General features: G+C 30.1%; 1 protein-coding gene across 1 annotated transcript; it reads left to right on the top strand.

Moving 5' to 3' along the window:
• The first annotated feature begins 803 nt into the window (after positions 1 to 803).
• On the top strand, positions 804 to 3781 carry LOC126850357 (uncharacterized). Its single transcript, XM_050593257.1, has 2 exons — positions 804 to 1297; positions 2752 to 3781. Exons 1-2 carry the CDS (start codon positions 950 to 952, stop codon positions 3073 to 3075), a joined length of 672 nt encoding a protein of 223 aa, XP_050449214.1. The 5' UTR covers positions 804 to 949; the 3' UTR covers positions 3076 to 3781.
• The last annotated feature ends 8440 nt before the right edge of the window (positions 3782 to 12221 follow it).

The following is a 12221-nucleotide window of genomic DNA, read 5'->3' as shown; positions in this document are numbered from 1 at the left end:
ATAATTGTTCTAACTGTTAGAAAAAAGAGAGAGATTATGGATTTCTAGCGATTTGTTTGACGACACTTGGCTTTCCCCTTTGATTCATAATGCAAATACAACGGTGTTTGCATCTGAATAGCGCGCGCGGCATTCGAGAGATTTCTGATGGAATTTACGTACTTCCGATACGTTATGCAAACGCCATAAATGCGTGACGATTACCATTCATGTTTCGAAGAAAATCGGAATATCTATAGATGTGGGCGAGATCCGCGAAGCATAGTCAATAGATATCATTACTGTCTAAATGAACACGTCATTTAGATAAATTTGGATAGCTACGTACAGAATATCTAACTAATACATTGATTAAAATAAATATATTCATATAATAATACACACTACGCTATTGATCAAGATGAGATATAATAATTACAAGATTCTAATTTTGTTTCAAATTTACTTTAATAAAAAATTAAAATATCAAGTATATTAAATATATTAAAAATATAATTGTTTTATTATTAAGTAAAAAAGAAAATTGTATGAAGATTACTATATCTATTGTTAGGCATTAGAAAGTTTGAAAATCATATCGCGTATCGGGATTATGATTTGAAAATATTTGAAAAAATTTGAAAAATTTCCGTTTTAGCGTAAAAGACTTGCCTATGATTTTCTGGGGTTTCACCGGCTAAACAGTAAAAAATTGTTGACAAAATCTTTGCCGCAACCCCACCGTCTCTCCGTACTAGACGTCGAACATGCGTGCGTACATTTGATTGTTTACATAATCCCAGGATATAAGGAGGAAGCACGAGAGTTTGACAATCTCAGTTCACGATCTCACATCAATCGAGAACATTGTTCAGTGCCTTATCGTGCATTTTCTGCAAGTCGATTGAATCGAGATCGTCATTGAACTTCGAAAATTAACCGCAAGAAATTCGCGATAATAAATTCAAACATGTTTATCAAAAAAGTTTGCTTCATCTCAGCTATCTTCGCTCTCACTTCGGCCGCTCCAAAAAGGACATCCAGGTCAACGGTACCAATTTGGCATATGCCATGCGGCGAAGGTTCCGATCTGGAAATTACTTCATCGGAGCATTTCGAGGAAGACATAAAGTCCAACTTCGAGATTCTTAGATTGCAGCATCAGCTGACAATGAGTGACTATTTGAATCGAGACTATGAGTACTTGTACGAGAGAGTTAGAATCGGCATACGCGATCACCAATACATACCCAACTGGGTGCCCGGCAAAAAGGATACGAATCTTGTAAGAAGATTGGCCGATGCTGATTCTCAAACGGTAAGTGTGATCATTGAAATAATTTTTGTTTTTTTCAAAATATACATGTTTCGAATCGCGATTTAGGCTTTCTGTCGTTAAGAATGTTAAACAGCAATTATCGAGTTATCAAGAACTCTTAACATCAACACATAGTATAAATTATCTATTTTATAATTAAAGAAGCGTTGTAATTGTGAAAATGTCGTTGAAAATTATTGCATAGACCTATCTTTTCTAAATTGGACTTCTTTCGTTTCTAGTCAACATCTTTAAGATTTTTCATTACTATATTTTCGGCTATATTTTTGTTCTCGTCACGCGTTTCCTCATCATCGTTCAACTTTCGTGCAACATTATATCTCAGGTCGTTAGTTTCTTCTCGAACATTAATATTCATCGTTCATAACCGTCATTACCGTGTAGCAGAAATGAAAGAGCAACCCGAGCAGAGTGCTGTATTGCGTGCAAGTAAAAGATAAATAGCGAGTGCGCGGGAAAGAGAGAGCAATGTTGCAGACCACCGTCGCGCGTTTTCAACCAGCCGGCCCGCTGACCACCCGGTTGCAATTGATTAACGCAACGTTAAATAACAAATTTTAATGAGACGGTAATTATTATAAAGTAGCAGGCAAACAGGAGCGAGCGCGGTCTTTCGTGCAGTGCGCGCGCAACGCGGTCGTACATATGCACTCATGTTTGCCGGGTCGCGCGGCTGCGTAATCGCGCTTGTCTGCCTCCTCGATGCGAGCACGCTGATAACGCAGACTGATATCGCGACCCGCGGGTACTCCCCAGATGCCCGGCGCACAGTCTCCTTCCCACTCTCTGCCACGCCCCGATCACCGGAATGCAAAAACATTGATTCGCGCTGTTGCATTTTGTCGTAACTTTAATTGTACGTTTCTTCGAAAGACTGGAGGTTCGCGGTGATTTTAGGTGCTTCGCAACAAAGTTGATAATACAATTAGAAATTACATTTTATCGATCGCGTCATTATCCTTTGACTCGCGATTATTTGCGTATTTTATCTTTGCATACTATCTATATGTTTAAAAAAATAGAGAAGGAACCTTTTAAATTATGTTAATCACTTACTGTTTTTTGCCAACGCAACAAATCTTTTTAAATAAATTATTGCATATAAATAAATAATTGTTATGTAATAAATACAATGATGAAAGGAATATTACATATAAAATACAAAAGACAGTCGCCAGATTTAAGTATTTAATTAATCTCAACTTTTCCACATTTTTTTCTTTAAAATTAAAATAACACTAAATCAAATATTTATAAATGTTGATATGATGGAATAATTTTCAACGTGGACAGAAAGCAAAATATTAACAATTAATATTAACTATTTCATCACTCACATTACTTTATAAAAGAGACAAATTTTAAATAAACGGTTTTCGCGATACTTAAATATGTCTAAAGTAGAACGATAATTTTGTAATAATTTTTTGCAGATTGTTAACCATTTCCCGAAATTGCACATGGATCTTCAAAAGTTTGCCGTGGCGTTCGAAGAACTGATCGAGGATGAGCCTAACTCTGATATTCAGAATGCTCTTAGAACGACTCAATCATATTTGATGATGATGCTATGCGAAGTTGAAAGTCACATTATCGCTCTGTCGTCCTTACAACTACCGACACGCGTCGAACGAAGCATCATGAGCAGTATCGAGAGAAACCCCGTTGATGATACGAGGAGACTCGTCAGGGACTGGGGCGTACTTCTTAAATACCGAGACTATCTACACGCTTGGAGGCATGTATTCAATTATTAGAGATGAGAAAAAACAAGTATTAGAACACGAGTCAGCGATCAATCTCATCCGGAGATGACGTACGAGGAGATGCATCGAGCTATCAGAAAGTATATACGACCGATGCAAATTGACTTAACACCTGCCGCGACTAGAGTCATAAAAGGACGTCACTATCTGCATGATCGTGCAATAAACGTTAATGCTATTGACAATAATCGTTGGTCACGTAGAGGCTATTACAAAATTAGAAATTACGACTTTGCTTTAGTCATTATCATAGAAATTTTTTAAATTATTTATTAAAGTTATTTATTTATTATCATATCTCATACTGAACATCTAGAGAGAGAACATAATATTTATTCTTAGATGTAACGAAATATTTATTAATTATTTATTCAAATGACAGTACCTTTATTAATTGTAATGTTATGCAACCAATATCATCAAATATTCGGTTGCATTTTGTGATAATCAGTCACACAGCGACAATCATATTTTATTGTACTTTTGTGACAAATGATTGCTAATAGCGATAGAATTATTTATGAAAAACATTATTTGTAGAAAAATCTCAATCTCTATATTTCATGCAGTATTATATGTATTTATAATTTTAGCACAAAATGTAATTATATATATAAAATGTATATCTAATAATTTATTTATAAACTATTTTATACAAAAATTTTCAACGAAAACAATAAATTATTTAATATATTTATGTCTATATCTTTTTTATTGTATGTTAGTATCCAAATATCCATCCAGCTCTCAAGGATTTAATAGTATATAAAAGAGATGTCTCTACCATGCTTTTCTTATAGAAAATTTATATATCAATCATTCTTAAAAAAAAAAATACATTTTATGTAAATATTAAAAATATGTGTTTTTAAGGAAGTATGAAACAATATAATCTATAGAAAAGATTGATATAATGTACTTATATTTTCAACAAAATCTTATATCGCATGGTAAGTACTTTAGATTTTACAAACTGCATACAATATGTATTGAAATATTTTTTTTTCAATCAAAGTTTTTTCCTTTAACAATTAAGAATTGCTAATATCACCGACAAGGTATCTTTAAAAACGGTTTATCATAATTATTTTTGTCAGGTTCAAATGAGCTCAATGGGCCTAGAGATAACGTTATCAAAAGATGTTTAAACTGAAGTTCTTTTTTTTTATTCCTTCAATTATTACCTCTTTTACTTTCTCCCATTTTATTTAAAAATATTAATATAATAAGTATAATTGTGGTATCTCTCTTTTGACTCTTCCCTCTTGTCCTATCTAGCATGGGTAATAACCCTATCGGTAATTACATTACCTTCAGCATAGAGCTCTTAGGTTCATTTGCTTAAATTGATGAATGATATTTCAATTAAAATAAAAATTCTCTAAAAATTTTTAAAAATCTAAGAAATTATGTTCTAATATAATTTATTACCGAAATTATTGACAGCATTTACATTTAAATTTAACATTATGTAAAATTTGTATAACATAATTTATGTACAACATAATTAATAATATAATTTATAATACAATAAAATGAATTAAACATTCACATTACATATAATTTATAATACATATACTATGAATATTTAAAAGAAAATTCAAAAATGTGATAGTATATAGCATTATACATCATTCTTGATTGTATGTAATTTTTTGAAATTATTTTTAATTTTACAATCTAAAATTATAATCTTGTTACATCTTATAAACTATGTGATAGTAAAAGTCCTAACAGCGCTCGAATCTTAACAGCCCTAACAATCCTAACAGTCTTAGCAACCCTAGCAATCCTAAGAGCTCTAGCAACTTTAATAATTCTAATTAACCACCCTATTTGCTTTTCTAAGCTAGCAGAAACTCGCGATTTTCTCGGATTTTTAATAATTTCGGGATTTTTGGGGAATGTGTCCTAATCAGCATTAAATTTACGAACGCGCCAGTAGCATTTTTCTATCTCATTTCAGTCTTTATTTTTCGCGTTTTCATTTATTTTTTATTATTGTTTATTTTGCGCGTACCCGTTTATTTTATTTGTTTTAAACGTTTATCGTATGTAGATTAAGTGCCATTGCACGTAGAAGCGCGAAAATACATGTATTTTTTTCATATCATATATGCCTTTTAATCAATAATGGTCACTTATTTATCTTGGATAAACCATTCTTCAGGCCAGTGGACCTACCTTTCGTTGATCCTGGCCACTCAATCTGGCTATTTTTAGCCAAAAATAAAATATTTCTATCAGAGATTAAAGGAGAAAAACTCCTATTGTCGATTAATTATTTTCATCGGTGCATGATCGTAATTTTACACTTATTGAAGAGTAATATATATAATGATCGTTTGTTATACGTCGTCAAAATATAACTTTGCTTTAACTACTACAATGTCAAGTTATCAATCACAATTTTGATTAATTTAAATTGTTATAATATATAATATTACTAATAATCAAATTTATAATAAATTTTTTATAATAAATTTTTTATAATAAAATTAAGTAAACATTTACTTTTATATTTTTCATTATATTTTTAATAATAGATATGAGACATTTTTAATAATAGATTAATTTATTTTTTTAAACATTTTACATGATTTGATAGATCAATAACTTGAATTTATATCAGTCAAAACAAAGTTTTCTAAAATGCTACATTATATAGATGAATGGACTACAAAATATTAAAATTAATCAGCAATAAAAAGTAAATCAGCAATAAAAAAGCCGACATTATAAGAATAAATTATCATATACAATATTAATAAAATTAATGATACATTTTTTATTAAATGAAATAATTGATAGATAATTGATTATAAGATAATAAAAAATAAATTGATAAAAAATTGAAATCTTTTTCTATTTTTTATTTATGTTTTAACTTGCATCATAATATGCTTTAATGCAAAGCCTGTATTAAAAAAATATGTTATGATCTCATTTATTATAGTCCATCCATTTTAAGGTAATGCATCCATCTACAATTTATAAATTACTAACTACAATCTATAAATCCGTTACCTTAAAATTAAATAAAAGTTTATCACTCACCGACACTGATGCGCAACAGCGGAGTTGTTGGTCTTGAGGCTACGTTGTCTGCAACATACAAATATAAAATCTAAATTATGGTAACGTTCAAAATATAATTAATATTTCATGCAAAATTTTTGATATCTGAATTAACTTGATATCCATATAATAATATGCAGATACATAAATATGAAACTTTTATAAATTCTAAACAAAATTTTTCTTTTTATAATAGAAATATTTATAGAATTTATATAAAAGTATTTTCTCTCTAATTTTCTTTTGTTTAATTTATTTGAATAATAAAATTATTCAATTCGGGTATGCTATTTATAACAATTAATATACAAATAATAATAATAATACTCACCCTTCGGTTGCTCCGCCGATGCAGGATGCCTTTCCTAGGCCTCCTCCTCCTCTCAGATTATTAGGGTTGCTGCGTTGATCTGTAACATATAAATAAAAGATTCAAATTATAGCAACACTCAAAATAATTACTAATTCAAATAAATTATTGTACGCATTGAATTTTATATTTAATGCATATAAGCAGATTAATAAAATAATTTTGCACATTTAAAAAAATAAAAAATACTACCAATAACTTTAATAATCCTATCCAAAAGCAATCATCTAAAAGTCATCAAATAAAAGAAGCTTTTATAAGATTATAGTTTTTATGTAAAAATCTTTTTCTAATTTTTTTTTGTTTAATCATAAATAAAATCATAAATAAAACATCTAATTACGCAATTAATTGCTTAATTTAAATTGCACATACGCAATTAATAAATAATTATCTATTAATAAGCATTTTATTTTTATTTTTAAATAATATTATTCAAATAACAAATTACTTACCATAGGGTTGATCCACCGATGCCTGATGCCTCTCCTAGGCCGCCTCCTCCTCTCAGATTGATTCACACGCGCGATACTTTAAACGGCACTCCCGCACTTTTATTAAAAAATACTTCCGCACTTGTACGCGCGATACTTTAAATGACACTCCCGCACTTTCGAATTTCGATACGATCGAACCCCGTTTCACACGAGTATTATACTGTGAGTCGACAAGTCGGGAATTCACCGATTACTCCGAGCAAAGATTAAGCGAGCAAAGGCAGAATGCGAGCCATTGTGCGACTCGTGGCAAAATGTTATGTTGACACGCGACGCGAAAACCGTCCGCGACACGATGACGGGACCGACGCCGCGATAAGCTATCCGCGGCACGATGACAGCATCAACGGTACGACGAGCCGTCCGCGGCGCGATGACAGCAACGGCGACGTTGGGTGCTTGGTTTTCCCCTTCTCAGTAAACCTTTAGAGACCTTAAGGTCCTTAAGGCACCGTCCAGGTACTAAGCCCTCCCACCGCGGCAAGGTTACACCCTAGGAGGGTATTATACGTATATAATTTTTGTAATATATATATATATATATATATATATATATATAATTATAAAATTATATACATATAACGTGAGATTATATTTGAGAATAAATTATCTATATTGCATCCCTCTTTTCTCTCGATTAAAAGAGATGCGATGTATGTTTTAAAAAAACAAATGATATATGAGTTAAATTATACGATAATTTAGATTGAATCTCATACATTAAAGAAACGAAAAAAAAAACTGTGTAATGTATATATTTTGAAATTAATATAGATAGTAAATAGAAATTATTTATCACACATACCTCTGCTCCATCCATTGTAGAATGCTTTCTAGGACCTCCTTTTCTTCTCTTGTTCATCCCTTGTTGTTTTCACATTCACTCGCGAAAACACAGTTAATTACGATCAGTCGAATATGACAATCGCATATTTTACACTGGCACTCGCGATCGCGGAACAATTACGAAACATACACTTTATTATATCGCAAAAGAGAATACGAAAAACAAGATTTGTTTAATGTTTACACGATGTCAGAATGATGCGCCATTCGTAAGAACAATGCTATCTCTATTGTTAAATTATTATTTTTTATTTCTTATTTTAAAAGTTAATTAATCTTTAATTATAATAATCATAGCAAATTATATTTTAATACGTGTCGCGATCGCATTTAAAAAAGGAATTTGACGGAATATATCTCGCACCACTACTTTACTACTCGAGCATCGATGTATAAATGATTACAAGACCGTAAATTGTAACAGGTTAACAATAGGGCGCTAATGTTTACGTCGCCAAGACCGAATATTATATTATTGATAATTTGCAGTCGAAAATATTTTGCGTACTATGACGTATATACATAAGCGGAATATTAAATTATACAAGTATTTTAAATTATAGATCATTTATTTAATAAATGATTGATATATTATGAAGCTTATTGTTATATTAATTATTTGGTTAATTACCTGCGGTTCGATTATTTTATTGCGCGTTTTCAATCCAAATCATATTTAAATCGTCGAAAAATCAAACAATAAATCGGACGAAATATAATTAAACTTCAAGTATTGTTAAAGAAATAATTATTGTTTACAAAAAGAGAGAGAGAGAGAGAGAGAGAGAGAGAGAGAGAGGAGAGAGAGAGAGGAGAGAGAGAGAGAGAGAGTAAGATTGCGACAAAACAATAATTTGCAATTTTGATTTTTGTCACTTTGACTCTTGATTAAATATATATACATCAGACGAAATACGCGTCTCGAGATTTATCGATTGCGACTTATGTATTATTTAAAGTATGTAAAAGATAATTAATTATTAATCTTATCAAATTATTATATTTCTCGATACACGAGATCGCGTTTAGAAAAGGAATTTTGCGGAGCGTTTTACAATGTTACTTTATTGCTCGAGTATCGCCGTGCGAATGATAACATATAGGAAAGGACGTTGAGTGTCTTACCCCACTACAATTCAATGTCTTCGTCAATAACAACGCCATGTTAAACAACGCGCGTCAATGTTTACATCGCCAAGGCCAAATACCATGTTAGGTATGGTTCTGTTTTGCTGTCGAAATCTGTTACGAACTATGAAATATACATATATACAAAATATAAAAGTTATATAAGTAATTTTAAATTATGGATCAATTATTTATTAAATAATTGATGTAGCACGGATCTTATCGTTATATTAATTATTCGATACTGCGATATTAATTATTCGATACTGCGATAATTATTCGAACTTGCAATAATATGCAAAACACAAGATTGATAATTAATTATATGTTAAAAGGTATTTAAAAATTATTGTAAAAATTATTCTTTACATTTGTATTATTAAATCTCGCCGTTTAAAGAAATATTGATTATATTTAAGATACTAAAAAATTAAAAATAATATACGTTTTTTATTTTTAGAAAACCGTAAATAGCACAATGTAGAAATTAGAACTTACAAGAAATTCCATGAGTATAACAATCTCTACAGTAGATATCTAATTTCCAACTGAAGGTACTTTATCGATAGCAAATAATGCATCGACGAGTAAAAACCGAAAAACGTATCCGACAAACGCTATCACACATTATAATCAGCATTTTCTAATCACACAGTATAATCAACATTTTGTTAATTATTAAATATATATGGTACAAAAAATATTCCATTTTTTGTATAAATGTAAAATAATATAGTCATACATTTTTATTTGCAATATTTTTTAAATAAATAAACATCACTAACAATAATCAGATAAATTAATAATAAATAGTTATATAAGTTGCAGTTATCAGAAGTATGCATTTTTCAACAAAATATAAATGCTATTAATCTTTTACAAAAAGCAAAATATAAATAAGATTCGTAAAGAAAGATTCATTTTTCAATTTTCAAGTCACATTTCAATTTCTAGTGAAAATGCTCTGGTAAGAGAATGTGTGTTAGGTCGCCGGTCAAGTCATCACGAAATTATTCACTGTTATACAAGCAAATGAGTATGCATGTGGGTGGTAAAAGTGAAAATGACGAGGAAATTGAAATAAATGTGAAAAGATTTGATGAAAAGAAACACATTACGTAGTCACTCTCACTGCAATGATTTTGTATTTTTCATATATATGTTTCACAAGTGTTTTTTTATTCATTTAATTATTCATATTTTATTCTGCATATTAAAGACATCACGGGATATATTTTGCTCAATAAATTCGCAAATTATGTGAATAATAATCCTACGAAATATTACTGAATACTGATGTAACAATTTATAAATGTAATTATTATAAAAGAAAATATCCTAGCTTTCAAAAGAACAGAATAAATTATTTTGCATCCAAATTACTATTAATATTTTATATTTAATTATTTGACTGTAAAAAAATTATTAAAAAGAATTATTATATTTTAAAACATTATAATGTTATTAATAAAAAGAATTATATATATATATATATATATATATATATATATATATATCATGCTTTATTTTAATATATAACAAACTTTTATTATTCAGAATATGTATTATTATTCAGAAAAGCGCGATCTATTTGTCAAAATCTTTTTCAGCCAATTTTTATTAGAAAATATTTTATTTTGTTTTTTGATTGTGTAAGATTTTATTTACATTATATTTACATATTTTAATGAAAAATGGAAAGAATTGACAAAAATCTCGTACCGCATAAAAATTGTATGTTATTTCTTTCACCGTATGAAATACAATGATAGTCAACTGAATATTTTAACTCTGATAATTAAAGATTGGAAGCGGAAATTTAAAACAGAAAAGCCTAGATTCTCTAGGATCACGAAATCCGTGTCCGATCATACCAGATGCAAACCGTAATCGCTGGCATTCAAATGCCAGCTCTCTTTGTTTGCAGGTTTCTACATCGAGTATTACACTCCTGCAGATGGTTAGCGGTGCACATCTGCAAAAACACTATTCTTGCATCTCGCGTCTACACGAACCGCAATAATTAAACACAGCGCAATATGCTTAGTGTCAGCAGAATCACTTAGTAGTCGATAGTCATTACCTGTTGTTGTGATTTATCAACAGCTGTGTGAAGAAAATTATGAACTAAAAAGGACATATTGATGACACATTGAAACAGAGACATCTTTTTCTATCATCGATCACTTAGCACGTATGCACTTTGAAGAGATAATAATCTTATAAATGTTAAAACTAAAGACTAAACTAAGAAACGTCTTTATATCTCGCGTCCTTAATTAAAGAATCGCAATCGTCAATACCAAGTTATGTAAAGATTGTGTATTAATGTTGTAGAAATCTCCCGTAACAAGTATCAATAATATCGAATGACCATGGCCTCTATTCGACTGATCTTATGTCTGAAAAGCGAGCTATTTAGGATGACACGTCGTCAATCACAACAATGGTCACGCTGATGTTGACGTCGTTGCCAACATGTTGCCTCAAGAAAAGGACGTGCAGGGTGATCTTTGTCATTATAATTCGTAGTACCGCCCATAAAGACAGCCTGGCGTCACGGAATCACGCAATAATCTCGACGTTCACACCGTGCGAAATTGCCGGAAGGTTCTTACCTTCACTTAACGTGAATCACGCCTGTGGAATTACCCGTATGTTCGTCACATATATGGAAGAAACGCAAACTTTGTTCTAATGTTAAATTTTATTGTAACGAGATGTTCAATCAATTTTTACGAAATTTTTTCTCTGATCAAAAATAAATATCATTACATATAGTGACATAAATCGGCTTATATTGATAATAAAAAATACTTATTAGAAATAATTAAACATGCTGTATAAATTAAATGTGATCACTTTTTTTATTAATTATTACAATATTTTTCAGGATGTATTTAAATATATTTACGTCTTTTTGTGGCGTTTAAAGTTTAGATAAAAATGCAAGCACAATGCACGCTATTCCGAGCATTGTCCCTGAACATTAGTATTTAATCTAAACTAATGTCTAAATAAACATTTCTTATAATTTCCGTAATTAAAAAGCTTTTAAATAAAAGATATACAACTAAAGTTTTTTATCTTTCACTCGATTGTTGAATCATAAACGAATTTAAAAATACAAAGTTCAAACATCATCTATGTATTCCTCGACTATGTCGCCTGTACAATCATTCCATCATATGGTTACATCTGTCAGTTGTACGGAAACG

Source organism: Cataglyphis hispanica, chromosome 6 (assembly GCF_021464435.1).
Source record: "Cataglyphis hispanica isolate Lineage 1 chromosome 6, ULB_Chis1_1.0, whole genome shotgun sequence".
In the NCBI taxonomy this organism is placed as follows: Eukaryota; Metazoa; Arthropoda; class Insecta; order Hymenoptera; family Formicidae; genus Cataglyphis; species Cataglyphis hispanica.
This window is presented reverse-complemented; position numbering and strand designations above follow the sequence as displayed.

Bases quoted from the DNA above. Each gene is read 5' to 3' on its own strand.
- LOC126850357 (XM_050593257.1), top strand. From the start codon at position 950: ATGTTTATCAAAAAAGTTTGCTTCATCTCAGCTATCTTCGCTCTCACT. The intron at 1,298-2,751 runs GTAAGTGTGATC...AATTTTTTGCAG, and splicing joins CCGATGCTGATTCTCAAACG to ATTGTTAACCATTTCCCGAA.